This window comes from Apaloderma vittatum, unplaced genomic scaffold, assembly GCF_000703405.1.
Source record: "Apaloderma vittatum isolate BGI_N311 unplaced genomic scaffold, ASM70340v1 scaffold33598, whole genome shotgun sequence".
Lineage (NCBI taxonomy): Eukaryota > Metazoa > Chordata > Aves > Trogoniformes > Trogonidae > Apaloderma > Apaloderma vittatum.
This window is the reverse complement of record NW_009733083.1, coordinates 43,653-71,524: the sequence shown is the minus strand read 5'-3', so window position 1 is coordinate 71,524 and position 27,872 is coordinate 43,653. Positions and strand designations below refer to the sequence as shown.

The 27,872-nt window shown below is 44.2% G+C and overlaps 1 protein-coding gene across 1 annotated transcript in view; it reads left to right on the top strand.

Annotated features, from left to right (window-relative positions):
* Positions 1-684: 684 nt before the first annotated feature.
* FGFR3 (fibroblast growth factor receptor 3) overlaps positions 685-27,872 on the top strand; it is a 44,306-nt gene continuing 17,118 nt past the window's right edge. Inside the window, exons 1-5 of the mRNA XM_009875738.1 lie at positions 685-844; positions 13,014-13,277; positions 17,637-17,690; positions 23,039-23,231; positions 25,988-25,999. Of these exons, the coding sequence (XP_009874040.1) occupies positions 685-844; positions 13,014-13,277; positions 17,637-17,690; positions 23,039-23,231; positions 25,988-25,999 (683 nt within the window). The remainder of the gene's footprint in view (positions 845-13,013; positions 13,278-17,636; positions 17,691-23,038; positions 23,232-25,987; positions 26,000-27,872) is intronic.

Here is a 27,872-nt window from a genome sequence, read left to right as displayed (position 1 = left end):
CCTTCATCAACCTTATGCTTTTCCTGTCAAAAAGCTGAAAAGCTCCCAAGAATTGGATTTTTAGTTTTACTTTGATGCTTTGCAGAGTTTGTAAAGATGCTTCGTGGCAGATTTTGGCTCCTGATTCAGAGGACTGTTGCTTTGTTTGGGGGTTTCCCCATCCCCTGCTACTTGTAGTCCTGTAAAAATAATAATGAGGTCCTGATCTTGCACCTTTTGAATCCTAAGCAAAAAAGCCCCCATTGATTTCCAAGGAAGTAGGCTGAAACCCTTCACAGATCGTGGTGGGAGCTGCTATTTAGCATAAGCAGGGATTGTCTGGGAAGTTTTCTAATGATCCAAACATTTTAACAAGCAGAGGAAACTCAGTGAGTAAACGAGCTCCCCAGTTTGGGGGTGGGGAGATGCCCGGTGCTGCTTCATGGGAGCAAATCCCTGGAGCTGTCTCTCCGTGACCTTCCCTTCCTCTCAACCTGCTGTAGCACAGACCTTTGCTTCCCATCTTGGTTTTTATAACTCTGCCTTTGATGCGTGCTGGCGCAGCCTGAACGCAAGCACCGAAGGCGATGGTGGCGGCAACCTCGGACCGGGGTGACTCTGGCTTTAGTTCCGCGTGGAGCCGAGGTGACAGTGATGGCCACCTCCTGGGGTGACTCTAGCTTGAGTTCTGCATGGAGCCAAGCCATGGTGCTGGCCGCCATCCCCCGCCCCGTCCCATCCTCTTTGCCGTTGCCATCCTATCAGTGTCGGCCAGCATTAGCCCCCAACACCGTGATCCGGGAGCTGCACAATGTGCTGGGGAAAGTGTTAATAATCCCCCACGGGAGTTTGCAGGCGAGCCGGGGTGAGCCCATAGGCAAGCTGGGTCCACCAAGCTTTAGAGCCGCTTGCCCAGGGAGAGGAGCCAGTGGAGGAGTTTTCCCAGGGCAGGCAGAGCAGGGAAATTAAAAAAAACCCAAAACTTTTCTCAAAAGGTTTAGTTTTATTTTTTCATATCCCCCTTTTTTACATGCAAGACTTAAGCACAAGAAATTCCCTCCCAGCAAAATATTTCAGCAGCTTGTTTGGAGAGTGCAAGTCTTGAACTAACCGGTGATTTGATTCTTGCTTAAAATTTTTTTAACTTCTCGATCTAGATTCCCCCAGGCAAGTGTTTTGTTTTTAGCCGGTAGCAGGATCTGAGGAGTGTGCTGATTCCCTGAGGTGAGCTTTGGGAGATGATGTTTCGGAGCTGAAAGTGAAAAGGAAAAAAACAGTTGCCATGGGAAGATTAGGGAGTTAAGAGTGTGCCCTGACAACGAGCATGTGCAACCAAAGATAAATCCTCTGTGAGCCTGTCTTTAATTAAAAGAATGATTGGAATTAGGCATAGCACCATCTCTCCTGATCTGTATCATGTGTATGTGTATGAATAAAGCATTTTTGGGGAGGGAGAAGAGAAAAACACCAGATTTTAATCTTCCTTTGGTAGCCAATATGTCTGCCTTTTGAAAGGGCATATTTCTCCCTGTCTTAGAGTACCCAGGCTTGTTGACAGTAAACAACTGTCACTTGGCAGTTTATGAAAGAAGAAGAATGTTTGAGAAAACATGTCCAGTTTAAATAATTATGTTAATAGGTTGGGGATTCATGCAGAAGTGGAGGGGGGGAGCTGGTAAATGGAGGTGCATAAATTAGCTGGTATTTACTGCGGAAGAGATGAACTGCAAGTGAAGGCAGTTGGAAAAAAAAATTTTAAAAAATACTCATTTTTACAGCCGGTGTGTTATGCATGATTTTGCAGCTTTCTGGGAAAGCTTTATTATTTTTCCCCCCCCAGAGAAAACTCAGAAAGGCTGGTTCTTGCAGCATATGGTGGGTTGTGTCCTGGGGGGCCTCTGGGTGAGACGAGCCCAGCGCTCCCCCTGCCCAGCCCTGATGCTGCTTCATGCCTCACGGGCAGCGCTTGGACCCTGCAGCCACCCTGACATGTCCTTACCCTTGGCTTCTTCATCGGGGTGATTGGAAGAGGAGACTGCAAAGAGGCTCTGCCTCCCAGTCTGTGAATTGATTAATTACAGAAAGGAAGGGAGAAAAAAAAAAAAATGGTGTCCGCTCTGCATCTCTGCCCAAAGTTGCTACAAATCCATCACCCACTGTCTTCGGAGCTAAACGCTCCTGAACGTAGTGAGTGATGAGCAAGTGTAAAGCATTTATTCCAGCGTGGCCCAGAGGCATCAATGTCAAAGGTGTCGTGGGTGAGGGCCTGGTGTCAGGCACTTCAAATCTGTAATTAAGCATAAAAATAAGTTTCAGGCTTTTCCAGGCCCCTGATTTCCTGGCTTAGGAACAAGAGTATAAGCCACTATTGGTGAGTGCTGATAGTAGCCTTGAAGATACAGGGTAAATCCAGCCTCCTGTACCCCCCTCCCGCTCCCATCCTAGCTGGAATACAATATACATACAGTAAATGCTCTAGTGTTTAAATAAACACAGTGTAGATACTGTGTTACAGATACTCAATGTTTCTTTCAGCCTTGGGTGACTCAGAGAGGGGCACCTTAACAGCGGCATCTTCTCTTGCCTTCCTTTCACATAGAGAGTTTCCTTTCGGAGAAAGAGCTACAGGAGTGGACGGGAACCCCCAGAGTGTGGACGAAAGGGTCACACTTAATTTTTCCTTTGGTCAGTGTTTCAATTCATACTGCCATTATTTGGATGAGAAGGCAAAGGAAGCCCAAACCTGCAGCCTCCTGCTGCAGAAATGCTTTGAGATCTGCCCAGACAAAAAGGAAGATAACTCCTAGAAAGTGTTTATTGAGTTGGAAAGGGACTCCAACCTGTGCATTATTTAGGGAAGGAATGAGATTTCTGCCTCACTTTTACGTGTAGGCATGCTGGCATCTTGGGATTTGAGAAAACAGACTTTATGGAGGGATGGGAACTGCAAAGTTGTTGGTGGGTGCTCGTTCATGCAGAGAGAGAGGTTTTAGAAGTGTTTCTGCTGGAGTAAATAAAGGAAAAGCTGGGAAAATCAGATTGTAGAGGATGGGGCAGGTGTCCAAAAGTGCCTGTGGAAGGTGTTTGGCTCTTGCAGGTAGGACCAGCCATGTCCTGCAGTAGGGAACTGGAAATGTCCCTCTGCAGAGGGTCTGCATTTCCTTACAGCAGCATTAAACTGGCTGTGTACAGAGGTGTTTAACCTGCGTCTGGCATTACTGGAGCCTAACGTAGTACAGTTTGTAGAAAATGATTATTTGGGGGCATTAAAACTGCTTGAAGGGAGTGGGAACCGAGACATGCATGACTTCCTTGAACTCTCTCTTAATTTATTATGTGCAGTCCAAAACCTGCCGTAATAGATACTGTTGCAGGAGACCATTAAAAGGTCCGTGTTGGTGAACCCGATGCCCTGCTGTTGCTGCTGGAAATGATAAACCGCCGCGTTCGGGTCGGATGGTGTGTGATGCCCTGTGTGTGTGCGCGTATGCATGGAAGCCGGTAAGTCCTGCTAATTTAGGGATTGTTTTCCAAGTCTGTTTTCTATAACTCTGCAGACTTAATACAAATAAAGAACCAACTAAGTTTCCTGTGAGAAGCGCAGAACAAACGCTAAGGGTGAGATTTGAATGCAGAAAGGTGAAAACACAAATGTATACAGAAACAGCAAGTCAAACAAGCTGAAAAAATATTGTAGGGTTGATTTAACAGAGCAGTGAACTCAAAGCTGTCTAATCTTTTTAGCAGCCTTCTTTAAAGATGAGAAATAGAAGAATTTTTGACATCTACTTTTCTTTTGCCATCTCCCTCAACTCTTTCTAATAATGCTGAAGGATAAGCCTGGAGTTTAGCACAAGGGCAAAGAAAGCGTTGCAGCTTTAGTGAGACGTGCTTGCTAAATAACAAACTCTTCATTTGTCATTTGCGACTTTAGATTAAAGTGGATCAGAGTTCCCCAAAAGAGATTACTGTTAAACTTCTCCAGCTTGGGTACCTGGCACCTAAATCTCGCTCGAGGCACTGAAATAACAGGCTTGGTTTTGAAAGATGCTGAGCCAGGTCAGGCTCTGCATTTAAATCGCTTAAGCACTCTCAAAATCTGGCTATTCATTTTGATGCCTAGATATGGATTTCTGGGCTTAATCACCGACTTTTGCATTTCAAATGTTTGACCTTTGTTGTCTTTACTAAGTATGCAGACAGAGTGGCCCCCAAATTATTTTTCTTTTCCCTTTGAGACAACTGAAAACAGCTAGCAGAGACTTGAAGTTCTGTGTCTTATTACTGGAAATAGGGATCTTTGAAAAATACGATTTCATGTAACTCAGGAGAAACTTGCAAAAAAAGATAATATTTACTTATTTTCGTTCATGTGAACATGATCTGTCATATATCTAAAATTCACAATCAATTGGAAAAAAACCCACTCAAACTCCCCTAAACCTTTGCCCTCTCTTAATCTGTGTACAAGAGGTTTGGGTTTTGGGGGGTTTTTTTAAGATGTGCTTCCCCACCCCCCCAAAAAAATAGAGTCAATTGATAGCCTCATAAACAAATACCAAACATTAAGTCCTAATCTCCATATAGAGGAGCCTGACCCTTTTTATGGAGAGAAAAGGTAGAGGGAGGAAACAGGGCCAGGAGTCTGAGGTTTAATGCTTATTAAAGTTTTAGTGGGTGGGAAAATGCAATCAATAAATTTTGTTTAATGCCTTGAAACTGGTGTTAGTTTTCACTAGCTACACTGGAGAGTAGTTTTCATTTTGAAACTAGGACACTCGTAGTTGGAATGACAATTAATGTGGAGTGAATATGGTCCCAGTTGGAAGCCGATTTTTTGAATAGCATGAAAACTCCCCCCACCTCCCCGCCTTGGCTCCGGAGTGGAGTAGCTTCCGTTTTTAATTAGCAAACCAGGCAAAATTTAGCTCATTGTGTCTTTCTGCTCCTTTGGCCCAGTGGATAGCTTGGATTTCTCCATCGTGCTGTCATGAGGCTGTTCCTTTTACTTTTTTTTTTTTCCCCTTCAGTTTTGGTGCAGGGAGGAAGGGGGGGACTTCAGGATACTTAGGATTAAAGTCATTGTTCGGGGGTATTTGCAGCCAGCTGCCTGCATTAAGTGAAGATTAGAGGAGCGCACATTAGAAGTGCAAGGGAAATGCAGAGGAGCTGGGATTTGGGCGCTGCATAGCTGTGAACCGAAGGGGAAAGGTTGGGGCTTTATGGCAAATTTTTGCTGATGACATGTGATCTCAAAGCCCACTTCAGAACATCATAAATACGCGAAAAGCATCACAAGTAACGGCCATGGCCAGGTCTGCCTGGGAATTGTAATGGGACCATGAGTCTTTGCATCCCTCTAAGAGTTCCTCTGAGGTAAACCTAACGTTTGGGGCCATTTAAGCAATACCTACATATTGCTTAAAAATTCTTCCACAAGAGCACTTAAGAGGTGGTGAACTTTTTGCTAGAATTCACTAAATAGCTGAAAAGGCACTCTGGAGGTCAAAAATTCCAAAAATAATGAATACTTGGAGAATTTTAAGAAGGAAATGAAGATGTAGAGGAGGAGCCCAGAAAGAATAACTTGGAACAATTATCCAGCAATGCAGGTTTATTCTTTTAAGGATTTATAAGAAAGTTTAAAAAGATTTCTGAAAATTCAGTTTCTCTCCTTTCTTTATGCTTTGCGGGGCACTCATTTGTGTAATCTGTCATTCTTGTTGCAAACTTTGCAACAAATTGCTTGATGCACATCAGGTAGAAAACCCTGTCAGGTAACCTAGTCCAGCCAAGCAGGAGGGATCGGTGCACTGATGCTGAAAAGCATAGGTTTGCTTAGGGCCCCCAGGGTTTAGCAGGACCCAATCCAGCTCCGGTGGAAGCTGGGGACAAGCTTTGTCCAGTCTGTTGTGATGCTGGGAAGCCTCAATCTGTGCCTCAGTTTCCATAGCTGCCTTCACTGGCTTTGACAAAGGATTGTGGTGATTGCTTGCTTGCTGCAATGAGGTTTTTTTTGGACTTTGTCAGGCATGAGGAGCAGCAGTGTAAAACATCAGCTGTTCTGTGGTCTGTTGAGACCAAGTTAGGATGCCCATGCAAAAGCTGGGGCCAAGTTGGCTACTGCTCTTCAGAGGCAGCCAGAGGCAGACACCAAAAGGACGATGACCTATCGGCACAGTCTCCTGTGCTCCACCTGGGATCAGCCCAGTGGGTGTCCTGTCACTCTGCCTTGAGTAGGGAGCAGCCTGGGTTGACTGCATTTGGCCACCATGGTTGGATGAGGTGGGCTGTGTGATGTGGGCAAACCAGCTGCAAGGATGCTCTCACCCACATGTCAGGCTGGGACTAGTGTCGTCTGTGCCACGTGCATGGCCTGCGGAGATCTGATGCAGCTCGTGGATGTCCTTCTCCTGAGCAAAGCGCAAAGGCTTTGGCACCTGGGAGAGCAGGAGACATCAACACAGGCATCCTTGAGGTGCTTCATGATAAGCCAGGAGCTCTCAGGACAGATGTCTCCATGCTGCTGGCTGTCTGCTCCACTGCTCCCTGTCTTTAGGGACCACTGATGAAGTGGAGGACATTTCATATCAGTTCTTTTATTTCCATAAAACATAAAGTAAAATGCAGAACTGATAGGTAGGTGGGTAGGTAGGCAGGTAGATATGGGTGGCAGTTGCTTCCCTCTTCTGTATTTTGAGTGGGGGAACAAGGAAAGTATTTGACTGCACAATCTGACCAGATTTTCAGGAAAACTCCCCATCACTGCCTGTTCCTTTAAGACAAGAAAGCCACAGCTGTAGGCTGTCCCTGGGACAGGCTCTGGGCTCTCAGCAGCAACCAAAGCTTTGGGTCTCTTGAGGTTTACATTCCCAGTTTTTGTTAGGTGTAGCCAGGAGACCCCTTTGATTTGTTCTCTGGGTTTTAATTTTTTTTAGCTCCTTAGGGCTTTCGAAGTACCACAGGGCAATCCTCCTGGCTAAAATGTTTTTGTAACTATTTTAGCTCTGTGATGATTTATTTCTTCTTCTAACTCCCAGCATCTGAACTGGATGATCTGGGAAAACAGTCCATTAAAAGGAGGATACTGTAGAGTCCTGATGAATCCTGTTTTCTACTTGGCCGGTGGAACAGAAAGCTAATTGCCAGTAGTAAATCCATTCAAAGGAGAGCTGGAGGGAGGGAGAAAAGCTAATATTCCTCCTTGAATGCCATTTAATCTCTGAAACCTCTCATGCAGATGTAAATCAGGATTTGCACAACAGAGTCAACAGTTGCTCCGTAGATAAGGCAGATTTGCAACATCTGCTTTTCCATTCTAGAAGCTCTTCCAAAGTCACTGTTGGGGATAGGCAAGCTAAACACTAGAGGGTTTTTTTTCCTTCCATAATCTCTTGTTTATGAAGAAAGCTGCATATGACAGAACTAAACCTGGCTATTGTTCTCCTAATTCTCTAGAAAAAAGTTAGCTTTCCTCCTAACACAGATCTAAGAAAACCCACCTCCCTGGGTGGTAATATGTTGCAGTACTCTTGTTAACATCTTTGGAAGAAACATTGTCTGGTAACAACTGCGTATGCCACTGCAGTGGTAACACAATATAAAAGTTTACCTTGCATTATTGTTAGGAAATCTATTTTTAAGCTTTTCTGGGAGGACTACCCCTCAGATGCCAACAGGAGTAATAATAGGTGAAAGTTAAAGTGGCACCTTCAATCGGTGGAAGCAACCCTTTTCAGATGTGGTTTCCTAAAGGCACATTTCTCGATCACAAGTTAGGCTCTTAGAGGAGGAACTGGTGGATTTTTTTACTTTTCCTGGTGTGTGATCCCCATTGAGCGGGGAATAGAACTCAGCTGAACACTGCTTTGGGAAATGATATTGCTTTGGCAAAGCATCCTGAGCTGCCGTGATTGCCAGAGTGAGCCCCGTCTGCAGCCTCACACTGGAGAATGTGCCCCAAGAGGGTTCTTGACTTTGGAGGGGAGAAAAGGTAGGGAAGAGAGAAGACAGATTATACATTTTGTATAATACTTTTCAGTAGATGTAAAAGGAAACACATATTGTAATTACGTTATCATATCTGATATTATACACAGGAGTACCATATCTAATATTATGTATGTATTTTACATGTTATATTTTGTTGTGCCAGGCTGGCGATGTGACCTGTGGGGTGGCAGGGCCATAGCCAGGCAGGTATGCTGCCCCACCCTCATGGCTGCTGCGGGAAGGAGAGGAAGCTTTCCCTTGCATAAAGCGCTGCCAAAAATGCATTAAAAAAAAGAAACAACAAAAAATACCCCGCAGTGCAATGAGGGTATGCAGGGACTTTAGGTGAGCTCGCTTTGCTGTGGGGGCCGCTCCCTCGATCTTATCTGCCCTGAGAAGGCAGGTACTTGGGCAAGGAGGCGATCCCACGATCTTATCATGCCCACCTCTCATGGGGGGCTGCTGCTTCGTGCAGGGCCTGGTGCTGGTTTCCCATTTTTCGGTATTCCCCTGGGGCCCGTCTGCCTCTCTGGGGAGACAGAGGGAACAGGGACATGGCGGGGGGATGGCACTTATCACCCCTCCTGGCTGCTTCTTAAATTAGGGCAGGTCCCAGATGAACAGCATTCGGCAAGAAAAGTTTATTTCCCCTCTGGGTTTACACAAGCAGCCACACAGATACTGGGAAAAGTACTGTTGTGGGGGGTAAATAATACTATGAGTCCCTATTAGCAGAGGTGGGACACTTATTTAGAGTAAACCTGGGCTAAGTGTGTATAGAGGACCTTGTCTGAGCCTGAAGATAGCCTGTGTGCTCTTTGCCATCATGTTCATCCCACTGACGCTGGAGGTTTCTGTGTCCCCCCAGCAGTTATCCTGTGGCTGCAACCCTGTTGCCCCTGGGAACGCAACACCAAACTCAACAGGTGAAAACTCTGGCATGGTTTTTGCTCTGTGATCCTATAATAAAACCTGCGGTGGTGGTTTTGGTGCAATGAAATACACAGAATAAAGAAACATTTTCAAATTAAACTGAAGGGAGAAGTGCATGGAGTGATGGGGGAGGGGTGCACCCCACACGAGAAGTCCCTCAGGAGGCTCCCAAACACTTTGATATATGGAAAGGCAGAATCGTGGGAAGCTGTTCCAGGAGGGAAAACACAGGTAAAGAGAAATAACCACATGGAGTGTCCTGGAGCAGGGACACAGCACCCTGGGAGATGGCGCAAGGCCCCAGGACTCCCCCGTCCCACCGAGCCTCCCACGGGCACCGTGGGCCTTCACAGTCTGGGAGTAGCACCCATGTTTTCTGCCACAGCCCTTGGAAGTAGTTCTTGACACCAAGAAGGGCACCAGCCAGGCTCTAGGTTAGCCTGAAGCTTTGGAGGGGGCCATAGGCAGCCCAGGAATAACCCACCGCTCTCCACCTCCTCAGCCTTTTTTGCTTGAAAAAACTGCGTATCCTCCTACAGAGAGATGTCTGCATTAAAACCAAAATAAAATATTTCCAGGCTCAGACAGAAACAAGTATTGATGTCTAAGAGGAGCAGACATCTGATGGAAATACTGACACAGTTATGCACTTGGAGCTGTGAACCACACAGAAAGTGAATTATCGCTGGGATGAGCCAAGCAGCTATGGAGATGAAGTATCTCATCCTTATAAGTGAATATGTATAAAAGCACTTGAGCATTGCTGGGCCAGCTGCTTCTCATTGTGGAAGGTGTTTCCCAGCTAGCTGCTGCCTTTTTGTTCCTCTGAACAACTTAAAAATTGCTTCTTTCTGTGTAGCATGTTTGCTACAAGCAGCAGTGATGATGCTGCAAGGGCTATCTCCATCACAAGCATTTGGGGTCATCCTCAGCTCATTACTGATTTGGCTGAACTAATAAGTGGTTGAATTTTAGTCCTGTCTTGGGAGCCCACAACTTAGATTGCCGCCTCCTCCTCCTCTCTAAGAACCCATGAAAGCTGCAAATGCATTAATCCCTGCTCTGCTGGGCTCTCTTAACCCCTACATGAGTTAACTCCCCAGTAATTTATACTTATGTCTACTGTGAATTTTGAAAAGTTTCTCTTAAAGTCAGCTAGATCCCAAATGGGAGTTTCCTTTGGGATCAGAGGGGACCTTTGCAACCTGATTTGCAATAGGCATGCTTTAGGAAGGTTTTAAAGGATACGTGAGAATAGTTCTTTGCCAGCAGCGAGGATGCTTTTCTTGGCACCCAGGACTGAGGTCCAGGAGGTGTGTGTTCAGCCCCAGTAAATCTGAAAACCCGTCTCCCTGCACTGCTGGTGTGCAGGGGGAAGTTTTCTGGCTGCCTCAGTCAAAGGTATGTGACAAGATGCAAGAAGCAGCTGTGTTGGGAGAGCTTGGCACCTGCTCGTCTGTATTGGTTTCCATATGATTTAGCAATGGGAGATGCAGGATGAAGAGGGTGGCCAAACCCTTGCCTGGGTCTCAGGAGGGCTGACTCTGCCTGTGTTAAACCCTGCACAAGCGCAGGCTGAACTCACAGCTCCTGCCACTTTAGTCACACAACATGGTTGGAGATAGAGGCTTCTGCAAGTCCGTCTAATGGCTGAATGCTTGGCCTCAGAGCAGGCAGCTTCATGTCTCCTTCATGTCTTGGTGTGCCTTGCTGGGAATGTGTTGGAAACACCAGGCACTTGGAGCTGGAGGGCAGGAAGGAGGTGCTGGGGCTTTCATATTTATCATTGTATTTGGAAACTATGTGAGGAATAGTAAAATTTTGTTCTTCAAGGTCACAGCTGGGCAAAGTGCTTAAGCACTTGAGTAGGTGTTTAACTGCTTTGTGAGTGACTCCAATTTGGGTCCTGTTTATTTTTTAAGACATAAGCATATAAACTGAAATATGAAAAGCTGTTTGAAGAGATTAAAACCATTAGTAATGTTCTCCTTTGAATTCACTGCTCCATCTTTCCAGATATTATTCCCAGTCAGTAGGAAAAAAGTCACTAGGACTGAACTTTGCATTCAATGGGCGATTGAGGGCAGAGATGCCAAACAAAATTGTCAGAAACAGAAGATAATGCTTCTTTCCATAGAAGAAGCTTCAGACCCCAGTCATTCTGCCCTGAGTCTAAAGTGAATTTCCTCTTCATTTCAGCAGTTCCTAATTATGTTTTATAAAAATAGTTTGTCATTTTGTCACTAACCCAGGTTCATTAGGGCTTTTTAAAATGAATGATTTCCTTTTAAATGGCCAAACAGTACAGTTTGATTTGTGCTCAGTCTGGGCTTGTTCCTGTTTGGTAGGTTTATGGTACAAAAGCCAAAATATACAAGTCTTGATCATTTGGCAAACAGCTTGGGTAAAAGGGTGTATTTTGTATGGAGGGATTGTGCAGCTGCATGGCATTTTTTTTCCAATAGATCAAACTAGCAAGAGCTTCCATCAGAGTTAACAAAGATACCCAGTTCTGCAAGTGCAAAGCTGTGTACGGGCCCTTTAAATTGGAAGCCAAAGTTGGGACCATTGAAAAAATTCTTATAGTCTAGAAGAAGGAAGAAAAAAAATTGAAAGGAACAGTTGAAATAGAATATTTTTCAACCCTACTTTCCCCAAGGTTATATCCCAGTTAGAAAGAGATCGCAGGCTAACACTCAGTGTTGCTACACGTGCTAGTCTGATAGGAGATGCTGGAGCTCTGTCTTCTTTTTCTTTTTACTGAAAGTATATGCTTTCAGGGAAAATGTTCTCATTAAATGGGAAAAAAAAATACCCTAAACCTTTGACTGTATGAATACCACAAAGTTCTAGCCAAAACCTAAAATATTTGAGTTGGAATTGCTGCCAGGGAATCAGAGGAAAACTTCTATGTAACCCCAATGAGTGTGGACTTTGCCTCCGGTGAGACGATACCTCCCATGAAATACCACATTTTCAGCCCCCTAGAATCCTTTATTTCTAACCTGCAAGGCCACTGACTGAAATTTTTTAATTTTTATTTTTCCACAAGAATAAAAAATGATGAGAAGAACACATTTTTCTCTTATAACTTACTTAGACTCTTTCACTCAATGGCAGAGGGACAGTTTGAAGCCAATGCCACATCCTGAGGTATTCAGAGCTGCTGTAATTGCATTGGTTTCGCAGTGAAATTGTAATCTATGAATATGCTTAAACTGCAAAATTAAGATCTCTGTCCATATCTTACTACTATGAGAGATAACTGGGTTTGGATTGTAGAATTAGGTTCAGATTGCTCTGTTTTGAATTACTTTGAATTGATGATTGTGTAACTAAGATGCGCCTGAGGACCATCAGACCCAAGAACCACACTTTCAATATGCCTCCCATTCCTCCATGGTGTTGTTACCTTATGGTAAAACAAAATTCTCCAGCCCATGGCAGGGTTTACTGTCATCACTCATGGAGCAAACTGCCACAGCTGGTAGATAGACTGAAGAAATAGGGATTTCAGTTTTCATACTCGGTCTTTGGTTTGCACTTCTTTGTTGCACAGAGAGTAACTCCAGCAGGGAGATAGTGGTGGTGGGTTTATTTATCTTAGCTATTCCAACATGCATCTTCTGTCCTCTCACCCAGAGTCACTTGAGAAAATGAGTTTATCCCCATTTCTGCTCCTTGTATCCTCTCCTTGCTGGGTCTCGCAGGGGTTATGGACAGACTCACAGGAATAAAGCTATCAAGACCCAGAGACTGAACTGTGAACTTTTGAGCACGTGCTTATTTCTGCCGTATGACACATACATACACACAGCGTTTGGTGTTGCAATGACCCTACATAGAGACTGTGCTGTTTGTTGTGATGCACCTGGTGGAGTCTCCATAATTTGGTCGCTACAGGGTTGAGGCCATCCTTGTAGATCAGCCAGAGACCTGGCTGCAGTGTGCATGGCTGGCGCAGGCAAGGCTTACCTCTGGCAAGGAGGAGCTCTGGGCACATGGAAGCATCATAAGGGGAAATAAAAGATAAGTATCTTTTTTAAATGCTCCTTCGTTCTCTTGACACCTCTTATTTAACACATTTCCTTTTCTTTCTCCCTTTGCAGAATACTTGAGGAGCGAGACCGCCTTTCTGGAAGAGTTGGTGTTTGGAAGTGGAGATACCATTGAACTTTCCTGTAACACACAAGGCTCTTCTGTGTCTGTTTTCTGGTTTAAAGATGGTATTGGGATTGCACCTACCAACAGAACTCATATTGGACAAAAACTGTTGAAGATAATCAATGTGTCATATGATGACTCGGGGCTGTATAGCTGCAAGCCAAGGCATTCCAATGAGGTCCTGGGAAACTTTACAGTCAGAGTTACAGGTACGTGCAGAAGTACTGCTGTCTCAGTGATTTTTATTTTTTGTTTTATTTTTTCTAATTTTTACCCATTCACATGTTCAGCACAACTGGTACTTTGCTGTGTTTGTCTGTAGTTGGTAGGTCTTTACATCCCTGGTAACTCCTGGCAGTGATTAGACTGACAAAACAAACCAATCGAAGAAGCTCGTGTGTTCATACCAAATGTTAAAGCTTGGTGTTAATACTGAGAGAGACTTCGAAATGGTGCTGGTCAGATTAAACCCCAAATCCCCCTTAACACTCAAATAGATGCAATGCTACGTGGTGCCTTTGAAGTCTTTTGTGAGTGAGTGAACTGTGGCTCAGGGAGGTTAAGTGACTTTTTCCACTTTGTGTGACAAATCAGTGGCAACATTGCATGTAAAAGCCCAAGGTTCCTGAAAACTGTTTCCCTTTTGTAGCTGATAAATCTCTTCCCTCCATCCCGGTTATCACAAATAACTACTTTGTTTCAGAAGTAGCTTGTCTGTAAACTGTGTGCATCTCAGATATGTGCTTCATCGAAGGTGATTGTTGGGATTCATGTATTGCAAACAAGTGCTGTGTTAGCAAGGCACATACTGTCACTTGCTTGACCATGTTTTCCGTGATAGGACAGTAGGATAGAAAAACTGCAAGCTGTCCAAGCCTGGATCACTGAACAGAGAGTGCCAGAAAATTCTGTTGTTCCCCGATAGCTAATTGCTAACACTAAGATCATTTCCATGATTTCAGGCTCCTGCACTGGTAGGTGGGTACCCGTCACCGTGAGCAGATAGAAAACCTCCTGATCACAGGGATTAAAAGCCTGAATTTTCAGAAGAATTAACTCCTTGTGGATCTAATATTTTGAAAACTTTGCCCTTGTGCTGTTGGAGCTTTTTCAAGCATCCCTGAACAGTAGGTCCTTGCTTCCAAAAGTTGAGTTCCCTCAAAAAGTAGGAGGCTCTGTCTGAAAACCAAACACAGGGATGTTTGTGATTGTAAGTCATATCCACTCTGTAAAGAGCTTTCTCGTGCCAGAAACAGGATTTTGTATAAGTGAGAGAATCAAACCATCATGAGAATAAAAGCTTGTTTCAGCAAGCCTTCACCAACATCTGCTTTTCATTGAATGTTACTGGAGATTGCTGTGAATGCTTCAAGGTCATATCAATTAAATGGTTAAAGAAGTATTTGGCCCTTGAAAGGCTTTCTTTAACTAGGTACGATTATTGGAACTATCCAAGAAACTGCAGGTTGTTAGAAACGCTACTCTCTCTCTCTCTTTTTTTTTTTAAGTGACATTAAAATGCTTTTGAGTTCAAGGGGCAACAGGGAGGCAGAAGAGGGCAGCTGGTGGCATGCTCAAATGAAACAGCTGCCAGCCCCGAAAGTTTGTAAAGTGAGAAATTGTTTTTAATAGTGGAAGGGCTGATAATCCTCTGCTTTTAAGAAGTTTAAGCCCCTGTGTTTTTCCTCTTCACTAATAATAGCTAATAACAGCTTAAGAACAGGCGAGTAACCTGAACCTGCTTTCTGACAGCATTATGAGTCTTTGATTCTATTAGCCCACTGTCATTACCACCAAAGTGCTGGTAATGTGGGAGTCTCCATTTTAGCTGTCAGCAGCACTCGTTTTAAACTTTGAAGCCCTGCTTTATGTGGCAATAGTGGCACCTCTCATATGCTCAGATATTTCCTCATAATTAGTATTGATAGCTCAGCGTGGCGCGGTGGAGATGAGATTGTTATCGGAGGTTTGTGGTTTATGTTCCCACTTCTTTTAAAGGTAACGCCAGCGATGGGTGTGAGTATCTAATGTTCAGGGCTGGAGTTGTTCTCTGTGCTAAACTGGTTTAAATCTGAACTGACAAACTGGAATTGCTCTGATGTGTATTCTTAAGTGAGCAAAACTACTCAAGGTATGTTCAGAATAATAGCTGAGAGACACATGAGTCCCATTTTGAGAGATGCTTCCAGATTCTAGAGGCATATCAGGATTTTTCTGCATGGGGCCCTGGGTTTTGAGTCTGCAACTAATTGTCTCTTCTGCAGCTACTCTCAGTGTGCACAGTGGGATGCTTGATGCTGAAGGTGCAGTAAGGAGATGATAGAGTTGGCATTTCAAGGTGGAAAACGAGGTTGATTAATAACAGGGTTTGGTCTCTCCCTTGATAGACATGGGCTTGAGTGTTTTGCTAGTTTACACAAAGAAATGTACTGTCCTCTGAAAATATGAACACTCAAAAAGAGGTTCACAAATAGAGGCTGCATGCCCAAACTATCTCCAGTCCTGTTTGGCAGAAGTTCCATTTCTGCAGCCATTTCACATGCAGAACAGCTTTTGGATTTAGTTTTTAGCTTTCAAAATACCCAAGACTAAGTTCAAGACAGATGACTAAAAGAATTAATCCCCTTTCCATTCTTAATTAAAGCACTTTTGAGAACACCTCCTAGCCATTCTTGCTCATGCCAATACTAGTTAACTTCTGAAAAAAAGATTATCATTTTAGTAAATGATTAACAGATAGCTTGGAAATTTTTAGTCACCTTTTAAAAAAAGTCATGTTTGAGGTCTTAAAATCTAAACTGCATCCCTCATCTGAAATCCAAGCAAGGTGAAATACTCTTCCTTCAATCTTGTGGACATGTTTTGGAATTGGTTTAAAAATTGATTCTCCTCCTCTGGTCACAGTTGGTTCGCTGGAAACCAGAAATGAACTAGAATCACAAATTAATACATGGGTAACCAAATCTGAATCACAAGTTAATACATGGGTAACCAAATCTGAGAGTGCAGGACTGAGAATGTGCTGGTTTCCCTGTCGATGCTGATGGGGATTTGGCTCAGTTTCTGCCTTCGCTGGGACTTGAGTAAACCTGCTGGTTCAGCCAAAACACCTCAACATCCACTTCACTTTCGGCGAGCCCCGTGGCATTTCCCTGGTTCTGCTGCCAGCAGGACCTCAGCTGTGGATTTGCTATTAGATACGTGCTTGAAGTCTTCCTTGAGGCTTTGCCAAAGAGAAGGTGCAAAGCACAATGCACCACTGCAGTCTAAAGCAGGGAGGTGATTCTTGTGTTACTTGCTCCTATAGATGGTAAATATGTCTGGAAAACCCTTCAAGATTCAGCAGAGAACTAGTATTTGTTGTTGCCTTTCCCCTACCTTTTTTTCCCCTTCTCTTATTTTTTTCCCCCCTATTTCCCGCCCCACTATTTTTAGCTCCACTGAGCTGGTCAGAGAATAGCAGAAAATCAGTGCATCTTGAAATAAAGGAGGTTCTGCTTGGTCTAAAGTAGCACTTTACATCTCTGGCCACGTGTTGAACACTCATAAAGTTTCCTATTTTATAGTGTTTAATACCAAGTTCTTTTACTTCTGTCTCAGAATATAAAGGCTGCTGGGTTGTTACCATTTTGCCTTTATTTAAAAAAAAATAATCCTGGAGATTATATGAAGTCACTGATGCTAAATATTCCAGATACTGAATTATACTAAACCGTGTAAACTAAATCAAACACTAAACTGCTGTTTTATAATGGAATTTACATGTACAGTAGTTATCTAGTGGGGGGAGGAGGGACTGAGACTTCATTGTGGACAGCTTGGAGAAGGTGAGATATCGGAGCACATTAAGAGAAACCATTCAGGGTGTTTTAGAGAGATACAGATGGAAAATTCCCACCTGTTAACCTGTATTTGGTTACAGCCTCAAGGTGCCTATAGGAGGAATATAAACCAAAGGGAACCGGTTCATGGCATAGCCATCAAAATGTTGATCGAGAGAGAGGTTTGATTGCAAGAAGAAGTTTTAAAAGCTTTAGTCTGAGCAGTTGAGCAGAGAGTTAACAAGGGGAGACGTGGCAGGGGCGTATTGGGTTAAAAGGAGAATGCAGTGAAAGTGAATTAGAAATGCTGACCTGTCATTTTGAGACTCTGTGAAATAAAATGTCTTCAGAGCGAAATGCTAGAGGGGAAAAAAGAGTGGGGGAGAGATTGTTCTGCAAGAAGAAACTTCCTCTTTTTGCTTGTGTAGTTATGAGGAGAAGAGCACTTTACACAGGGAGGAGGAGTATTTCGCATTGGACCGTGGTCTCTGGTGGTAGAGCACTGACAAACTCGTGACACCTCTCTCTCAGTTCAGAAAGCTCCTGGCCAGTTGTCCCTGTCCCAGCAGCGTGGGAGGGGGTGGGCTGGTGGAGCTGCAGGGAAGGGTGACCCGTTGCTTGGAAGGGTGACCCGTTGCTTGGGTGTCCTCCCTCCCTCGAGCCCACTGCGGCACCCACAGCATCACTCAGCGCGGTGTCCCTGCATGCCATCCTTCTTCTGCTTCACTTCTTTCCTTCTCCTCCTAGATTCCCCTTCGTCAGGCGATGATGAGGATGATGACGATGAGTCAGAAGACACAGGTAATCTGTTTTTCTGGGATACCGAGGCCTTTTTTTTCCCCCAAAGAGATGTGGCTCCCAAGCAGAGCAGCTTATCGGATGTTCACCTGGTCAGAGAGCAGCTCTTGAAACTTATGATTTTAGGATGGTCCCATGATAATATTTATCTAAAAATTCAGAAATAGCTGCCAGAGTGATATCACTGCTATAATACCTTACAGCAGCAGTACCGTAATTTTTTTTGAGAGACTTGATTCTGCAAATCTGACTCGATGAGCTAGAGTTACAAGTTCTCCTTGCATGTACATCTCGGCAAATCCACTTACGTTTTTCTGGAACTACGCTGACAATACCCCAGTTATACACCATTGCAAACCTCGGCCCGCTTTATTTTTAGCTGCTTTGGTTCTGGTCTTTATGAGCATCTTGGCTAGAGTCAGAGCATAAAATTTACGCTAGCCAAGGGCCAAATTTAATGATGCTGTAAGCAGGAGCAACCCTTTTGGCTTTACTGGGTTTTGTTTTTTTTTTCTCATGTGGGAAAGGGAGCCCCGGGACAGACCCTCTTGGTGCTTTTACTCTGAATCTTTTTCAGTCCCAGTGCTTGTTTCTTTTAGTGCAATAGCATTAATCAGGATCATTACATGCTTCAGAGGCATTAGTGTTATGTTTTATTATGCTCTTTATATTTCTGTGAAGTGAGCTGCCTGTGCGTATGTGTTTTTAGTAAATAAACGTCTTACATTTGAACTCCCAATCAGTTATGTACATTGGCAGAAGTTCAACACGACTGGAAAATTTTCTCCTGCCCGTAGCGCTGGACATGCAGGACTCTTTAAAACAGGTCTCCCACTGTAATAATTTCATAGTGCTGTGTTGTGCCGTACAGTAATGGTGAGTTACGGTGCTAGATGACCCATTGGCAGCAGTTAGTGGTTTTCTGAGAGCTTCTAATTAAGGGCCAGATCCTGCAAGGTGGCAGGTACCTTTGCAGAGGTGCTTGGGGGCCCTGGTGCTGGCTGAAGGCTGGTGGAGGCATAGAGAGAGACAGGTTTGGTCAGGATTTGTCCTGCTATAAAGCGGCTTCTGATGAGCACAATTAATCGTTCTGTACTTTTCTTTAGTGTGGTTTGTAGTAAACTCCATCTCTTAGCAACAGGTATCACTAAACATCGGCTGGTTTATGATACAGAAAGACATGTTTTTCTTCACTGAAAAGAAAAACACACATTTCGCCACATGTATTTATAGCCTGTATTCTGGGTCTTCTTGACTTCAAGGCTGTGTCTTTTTTTAGATCGAAAGGTAAAAACTGGATTTGCTTGAAGGTCTCATTATAAAATGTTGGATTCTCTTTGCTTTAAGAACGGTTGATTAGCTTAACGTGCCAGCACAGTGAAACCTCGTGGCGTGGCGTGATGTGGATGTCCTTTATATTGCTTGCTTTGGCGTCAGACCCTCCACTTAACCTTCACAGATCTTCTCTTGAATCTGGGGAGCCATGTTTTTAACTGTGGCACCACCACTGCTAGGACGTCCCGCCAGGGACAGGGGCTGCCGGAGCATCCCAGGCAGGTGGACACATGGATGTAGCCAGCGCCGTGTCCTATGGACAGCCCAAAGACCTGTGTTCTCCAAGTCTTGTGGCAAAAAGATACCCTACTAATGAGGTGTATGAGCCCCTTCTTGGACATCAGATATGACAATGGTCAGGTCTTAGAGGAGTGAAGGCGATAAACATGCTTTCATGAAAAAGAAAAAAAGACAACTGGTAGTTATTCGTATTTAGGGGAAGGTAATCCATCCCGGACTGTCTCACTGCATGTTGCCATATTGCACAACCTTGCCTGCTGGCCCCTTGTGATGATCAATTAATTTTCTCACTTAATTGTGTTAAGAAAGTTTCTTATCCTCATATTTACAGAGAGGAGCTGGGAGAGCTGATTCCAACAGCATCATGAGTTTGAAGCCAGTCTTGCTAATTTTGCAGTTTTCACCCAAAGTTGTTGAACAACAGGAGCTGGAAATACCAAAGCAAGAAAACTAGAGGAAATCTGTCCTAAAATCCCCCAACTTATTGGTGCAAAAACTCCTGGGGAACACAGAAACAAGCCCTCCACCTGGAGCGCCCTGCTCTGCTCACCCTCCTTTAAGCATCCTCTCTGAAGGACGGTACAGAAACAGGGCATCCCTTAGGGATGGGCAGCAGAAAAGAAGAAAGAGGAACCTCAGCAGCTTCAAATCCTTGGCCCGTTTGTTGCAGCCTTGTCACAAACTGCCATCCGGCTTTGCAGAAAAGAGGCTTTCCAATACCTCTATTCTCTACAGCTGTTTTTCCTGGCCTCGAAACAAAAACAAAACTCCCTTTTCACACATTGCTCTTCTGCCCCAGCGCTCCCCACCCCTCTGTATCTGTTTGTTTGGAGCCCCCACTGTGTAGCCCCAGCACCTTCAAAGAGCCCCTATAATCTCCAATTAAATCTGACTGTGTACTCAGAAGTGTCAGCTGGGGAAATTACACAATTAGGGTTGATTCTGTCTGCTGCAGAATTTTGTGGCAGCTCCTAATTGCTAAATGAGCGCTTGGCTGTATTAATTATTCCAAGTATCGCTCTCGGGTTTTTTTTAATTGGTCATTCCAGTCGGATGGGTGGCCGGTGTCTTTGACGAACAAAACGGACCATCGGGTTTAGTGTTTGATGATGGGAAAGGGCTGGTGATAATGTTTGTGGGTCCCTTTTTTTTTTTTCCACACCTGCACATGCAAAATCATTGCTCGTAATTAATTTAGAGAGAGCGGGTCTAGAAATTTTTCCTGTCTTTCATCCTTCCTCTCTCACTCCTGAAACTCTCTGGAGCTTTGGAAGCTTTGCTTCAAAAGAAGAGTTAGCAACATTTTCACCCCCTTAAAAAGCTGTAATGAAAGGACTCTGGGGGCACAGCAAAGCGAAAGCAGTGATGTTTTGTTCGCTGCTCTCGCGAGTGAGAACAAAAGCACCATTTTCAATGCGTAGACACTTTCTTCCAGTTCCAGTTTGACTTGAGAGCGATGCCCTCATTATTTGAATCTTGGCACACTAATCCAGCCCCGAATTGCATGGAAGAGCACCCAAAAGGAGGGAAGGCACTCGGGGAAGAAGCCATGTCTAATCGCAGGAGGAAGGAGCGGATCTTGCCTTTGCTCCATATGGAGCAAAAATCCAGCTGGAAACTTTCCTGGGGTCCATCTTGCTCCTCTCTGATGTTCAATGACAAAATCCCCCTTGGCTTCAGTGGCAAAATTTGCTACCCATGGGTTTTAGGGGTCTCCTGTGAGATTCAAACTGACCTTTTGAATGACAAAAAGTGATGAAATGTCACCTTGCAACACACAGGTGTGGAAAGGGGAAAAACCCGCAAAAACACAGCATGAGGAGGAACCTGGTCTTGGCAGGGTGGCTGTGCAATCTAGTCACACCCCTATGCCATAAATGCCATAAAATGGGAATTATTGTAGGCAGATATGTTAATCAAACAGCAGGTTATTCAGCTGCCTTCTTAGTGGTGGTGAAGGCGGACTTCTCTGCTCTGGCCTTTCCATTAACCTTCTGTAAAGTCCCCAGGAAGTTAGGGTGCATTGCCAAAAGGAAGTATTTGGCCAGAAAAAAGCCCATGCTTTGGAAGTCCAGGACCAGATGTCTCCCAACATGGTTTCTGCAGCTCCCTCCTCTTCATCCTTTTCATCACCGCCCCAAATGTCTTCCTCCTCATTCACCCACCTGCTGCAGCCTGGGCTTTTGCCCAGCCTTTGCTTGGCATCAATACCTGCTTTTCCTTTAGGAGGGTTGCACCCAGTCTTGTAGTATTTTTTGGAATGTTCTCTTTTTTTGTGCAGTCCTGCCGTTTTTCTGTTAAGCTTCAATGTTGGAAGGTAGATGGCTACATGAAGGGAGACAGCTGAGAGGGGACCTTATTAATGTATACCAGTATCTGAGGGGTGGGTGTCAAGGGGAAGGAGACAATCTCTTCTCAGTCGTGTCCAGTAATAGAAGAAGAAATAATGGGTTTAAGTTAGAACATAGGAAGTTCCACCTCAACATGGGGAGAAATTTCTTTACTGTGAGGGTGACAGAGCACTGGCACAGGCTGCCCAGAGAGGTTGTGGAGTCTCCTCTGGAGACTTTCAAAACCTGCCTGGATTGTGTTCCTGTGTGGCTGCAGAAGGGTTGGACTAGATGATCATTCGAGGTCCCTTCCAACCCCTGACATTCTATGATTCTATGACAGCTTTGTCAGCCATCAGTTTCTCCACAGCAGTTCTTGAAGGACCAGCACCATTGGTTTGTCCTGGCCAGAAGCACACAGGTCTCTGTGACCAGTGGGTTTGGATAGTCTGTGTCTATGGGTTACTTCCATCCCTCCTGTAGGGGATGCCCCTTGCACTCCTTGGCTGCTCCTCGGCTGTTTTGCAGCCCAAACACTGTCTGTCCTCATCTCCTCTGAGTGGAGCTTGGAGCTGAGGGGCTGGATGTGGCCCCCAGTGTGATGGAGGAAACACCTCACATGCAGCTTTGCAGTGTTTCCTTAAGCAGAAATGAAAGCTTGGAGAGCTTTTTTAAAAAACTTTCTCTTTCTTCCCAGTATAATGAGTTTGCTGTTGCTGCTGCCTTAATTTGGAGTTAATATGTAATGTTTGTAACATGGCCAAGAAACATCACTGCACTTGAGGCAGATTATAAAAACTATCTCATGCTAACAGTGATGTTTTAAAACTTATCCCTGTTCAAAGGTAACATGAATCTTTAAAACTAAAATCACTTGTACTTAAAGAACATAAACATGATAAACCAGTTTGGCACTGGCTTTTTTTTCCCTTTCCTTCCCTTAAGGAGGCTACACCACATTTGAGCTCACTGGGAAGCAAACTTTTCCAGTTCACTCAGCTAACACTTTTTTGTCTGCTCCCTTGCTGGCCCATCAACATTTTTTTACAGTTCCAACATCTTTCTGCTGTTCATACTTCTTGGCTACTATTGTCCCAAAGGTACATCTGTATCTTTTTACACGCTGAGGCCAGATTCTCATCCTGATCTGGGATAACTCTCCCAGTTGATTTAAAAGCAGTTACTTTAGATTTATACTGGCATTACTGAGACAAGAACCTGGTCATGAACCTTTCATCACAAACCTAAAATGCAAACACCCTGTCTACATCTATGAGAGTCATTTAACTGGAAAGCGTTTCTGTGTCATTTATCTTAACTGCAGCAGGTAGCAATTTAACTGTCACTCTGCACATGCCAAAAACTCCTCAAATGCATCTGCTCACCATCTGATATCATCCTCTGTGGCAGAAATGGTCCTGTTCAACTTGATCTTTGCTTTCTCAGGTGTCCCTTTCTGGACCCGGCCAGATAAGATGGAGAAGAAGCTGCTGGCAGTTCCCGCCGCCAACACCGTTCGTTTCCGATGTCCGGCGGGCGGAAACCCAACTCCTTCCATCTACTGGCTGAAAAATGGCAAGGAGTTCAAGGGAGAGCATAGGATTGGGGGCATCAAGGTAAGGCTTCATTTTGGATCTCTGTTTTCATCAGGAGTTTTCTGCCAACTGTAGAAAACTGTGTTTCACAGTGGTTACTATTGGTGCGTGTAAGAGCACAGTCCCGACTGTGTGGGAATGGGGGTATTTCCTGCAGCCCTAGCAGCTGCTCGGCACCAAAGTGTTTAAAAGAGCTGCTGTCCCTTGGGATTGAGGGCTAATTCCCTCTGAGTTTGTCTACAGTGGTCTTTCAGGGAGTAGATTAAAATGATGCTGAGCTTATGGTTTGTGTTGTGCACGGTGATTAGAAAGCAGAAGCAGAAACTTCTTTCCTTATTTCTGGAGATCAGCCCAGTGTGTTGAGACGTGCTAGACCCAGACGTAGGTACTCCCAGCTTTCAAGGAAAACTGACTCTGCGTCTTTTGAAGGTGTAGGAAGAACCTCACCAAAGAGCTGGACTGTCGTGCTTGTGGTCATTAACATTCTTGTGGTATAAATCACTGACCCTCAGTCAAGTGTTGGATTCCCTTGTAGCCAGACTAATAGCATCTGCTCCTTGGCTGCTTTCTTCTCCCTCCTTCCTTTCTGCCGTGAAGCGTTCTGGAAAATGCTCTGGCTTGTGTTTATAGAGAGAGCTAAGGGACACGAAAAAACCCCACTGCACTCCAATGATTTAATTAGCCAGAAGTTTTAGTGCTACTGTATATGACAAAGTATGGCAGGATTTTAACAGGAAAATCAACTCTTCTCTCATTTTGTTGTTTTGTTCTTACTTCTGTCCACTTGAGGTTACAGGCAGACTCCTTTTTGCCTTTATTTGAGGAGAATAAAACTGGCAGCAGCTGATTATAACAAAATCAGCGTAGCAGGGAGGACTCCTGAGCAGCAGTTTATGCCTGTGCTCTGCCAGCCCTGTCCCATCCCTGGGCTACTGCTGAGGAGACTTTTTTAGGAAAACACCTTCATCAGTACTCTGAATAGCTCTATGCTGATGCCTACCACATCTGTAGCATTTTGAAAGGCCAATAGGCATGCAAAGCTCGTGCCAGGCTCCAGAAACCAGAAAAGGCTTCAAAAAAGTTTTCCCTCTCCACAGTTTTGGGCCATTTCTTTCCTGTTAGCTCAGACCAGTTCCTGAAAGAGCCCTTTGTGATTGCTTCAGTGAAGCCTTTGAAGCTCCCTCCTCAGTCCTGTTACTGCTCCAGCCTGGATGAGGCTGAGGACACGGTCAGGTTTGGATCTTCTGAAAACTTAAGGAGGGAAGAGAATTGGGGAAGCAACTCCTGTGGGTAACCTGCCTTTTGACAGATAACATTCACAAAGCATAAACATCTTTTACTAATTGCAGGCAGTAAGGATCATCATGAAGTGTTTTCAGGCTTGCGTGCGTCGTTCGAACGGCTTTTTACAACGCTATGTGACATCAGCTGCACTAAATTATGCTTGCAGAATAAAATCTAAAGCTGAAAGTAATTCCCCATCCCACTTCCCAGTGGTTTTAATCTATCCTTGAGTTTAAATTGACACGTTTCATCCTCTGCAACACGGTAGTGAGTCTTTGGCATCGCTGTGCTTTGTTTCTCTAGGGGCACCTTCCAGCAACAAGCCGATGCTTAAAAGAGCTATTGAAGGCAACGTCAGGCCAATTACAGCAAGATTGGTTTAAGCTCTCTATCTGCCTAGGTGTAGTTCTTTGTGATATAAAGACATCTTTCTCTCTCTGTAATTTCCCTTCCCTTATTTGCTTGCTTTTGCTCTTGAGCCACAGTTAGATGTAAGTGGTGTAATGTAAATCTCATCCAATATAAATATGCAGATAGATATCAGATGAAATCTGAACCAGAGAGAGAATTTGAAAACCTTCTCAGTATCTCATTTATTTAAGATTTAAATTCCCTGTTACAACTTAACTTCATAACAGGATTAGGCAGCTTGAAAAGAATGGGCAAGATCCAAATCTGGCAGAGTTTGGTTGGCTTACTGCATCCCAAGATCTGGTCTTAACCCAGAAATTCTTGAGCTGGGAATGTTCTCATTTCTTTTCAGCATGTAGAAGAGTTTAAATGTTGATTGTGAAAGGTCTGTGGTCAGCAGATGAAAGCTGACCACTCCTGTCTCTTGCAAATGGCATTTAGATCCTGTGTGATTGCCTCATGTAAAGGCTGCAAGAAAGAAGGGGGAGTACGGAAAATGCAAAATGCAGGCTAACATAGTGTTTTTACAGTTCATCCTTAACTGGTAAAGAAAAGGAATTCATATGACTTATCATATGAAATTTCCCAAAGAGCATTAATGGTTAAATCCTTGTTGGAATCTCTAATATCGTAAGCCTGTGTGTGTTAAATGACCCTAGAAGGGAAGATTGAGGGGGAGGGGAGATGGAGGATTATCCCTTCCCCAGACCGTTGCACTGACTTGCATACCAGTCTGGCAAACACGGGCTGAGGTTCCAAGGGCTGAGGTTCCAAGTGCGTCTGCAAATGTTTGTTTCACAAGGAGCCAAGAATGACAACACCAAATAAACCAGAGGGATTTCCAGTATCTCACTCACTTGATTAATGCCTGCACTAAGTCACTTCATGTTTCTAATGTTTTATCGAGTGCAGTGACTATCCTAACTTGGGAACATCCTTTAAATCTGGACACCTGTCTCAGTATAAAAAAAAAACCATACCTTTTTGCATCTAGAGGGGTTTAAAAACGAGTTCTGCCTCATGAGCCTGTGCTGCCTAGGTTCTCCTCTCTGTTCAGATATCAAGCCCCCCATCACAAACCCAATGAAGAGAAGTGCTTTGCAAGTGTCGTGAAACTGTCTTTGAAAGTGCATCCTAAGTAAAACACCTATTTTACACCTGATTTTCTGATACAGGTCAGACTAGGGAGTTGTGCATGTGCATGGAACCCCATTTCCTTGGGGTAGCTCTGCGGGGTTCCAGACGCAAATGCTTTGCAATGCTGAAAAGTGCATTGAAAAAAGTCTTTAGACACAACTGTGAGGCAAGCCAGTATGGAAATGAGCCCCTGAGCAGCCACAAATTTGCATTGAAACTTCCTTGACAGTCTGGTATGTTCAGCTGTGAATCCAGGGTCTGAGCTCTCTGCTCTTGGACCTCTTCTTGCCCTGTAATTGCCTCACTGTTAGAGAGATGCAGCAAGGGAGATGTTGTTTTACAAAAGGTGTGACGTTGGTTCTGCATTGAGCTCCATCTGTGCTGTCCTCGGTGGGCAGAGGGTACAGTCGAACCTGGCCAGACATCTGCAACAACAAGGATTTCTGAACAGACTGTTTAGCCACAACCTCCTGTTACCTATAACCTGAAATGAAAGGAAATGCTATGTTCAGCAGTCTCTGAAAGGTAGGGTGCTCAGCAGTGGTGTTCTAAGGGATGCAAAGATATACAAAGCTTTGTTAAAATTGCTTTTGCTTGCTTATCTTGCAGCTAAGCTGTCTAGTCCTATGACTTTAAACCTTCTCTTCACAAAATTCTGGGTTTAATTGCAACTTGGCCCTTCAAAGGAAAGCATGTGGATGCAATTTATGAGTAGCAAAAGAGGTAAAATGATTTCAGATTTGAGTTCACCTGCTACAGCAAGAAACCTCCAGGAGCAATTATGCCCTTGTTTTTTTCCATCGGCCCTTGACATTCCGTAGCACAGCGATACTGTAATCTCCTGCTTCTGTGTCCTTGGAGTCACCTTCAAAATGTTTAATAAAGTTAAATGTTCTGCTCTGGGCACCAGAAGGCATCAAATGAATATCCAGAGATTTGGAGAGCTTTCATATGCTATACATCCTGAAGTCATCTTTCTTACTGTTGGTTTCTTTCTGTTGGTTGCCTTCTGTATTAATTCAAGATTTGCTTTCCGTATCTGTTCTTCCCTTTGTAGTCATTAGAAACAAATGTTCTAGCTGGGATCACAGGGCAGCAGGTCAGGGTGGAGACATGGGTTGTGCTCTCCCTTATGCTACTGAACAACCAGCAACTCTGGACATGAGCCTCATTCAGAAAGCCAATTAATATGAAACTCATTGCCAAAAGAGAAGGGCTGACCTGGCATCCTAGGGACCAGACTTGAGGCTGGACATACTTTCTCCTGTTTTTACAGGGAATTTAGGGGATTAACTCAGTTGTAGACACCCATTTCTGTTCAAATAGATGCCATAACCCATTGCCTCCATAGCACACATCTTTATGTTATAGATGGGTAAGAAGTATGATTTTTATTGTTGATAGTCATCTTATGGGCTATATGTTAGAGCTGGTAAAGATCAGCAGGTGCGAGTATGCTGATAAGAGCCTCTGGACCAGAGTGGTCTGGCAGAGGGGACCAGCAGACTACAGTTATGTTTTCTGAAGTCGTTACTCTAATGAGAGAAGTGACGTTCAGCTGTCAGCTGGTTTCATGATTGTTATTATTGTAGAATCATCTACGAGTCCCAGTTGCAATCTCAGTGTGTTACATTGTGTTGCACTGTTCCTGCACAGGTTTCAATTCCTTTTCACATTAAGCCTTTAATGGCCCTCAAAATGGGTCCTTGTGGTGTTCATGCTTACTCGGGGGGCCATTCGTGCTGTTGAAGTATGTGGAAGTTCACTGACTGTTTGCTGATTTGAATGGTCTAGTGATGATGGTACCTGACCACGAGCTTGATGGTTTTTCTTCTAGTTGCGACACCAGCAGT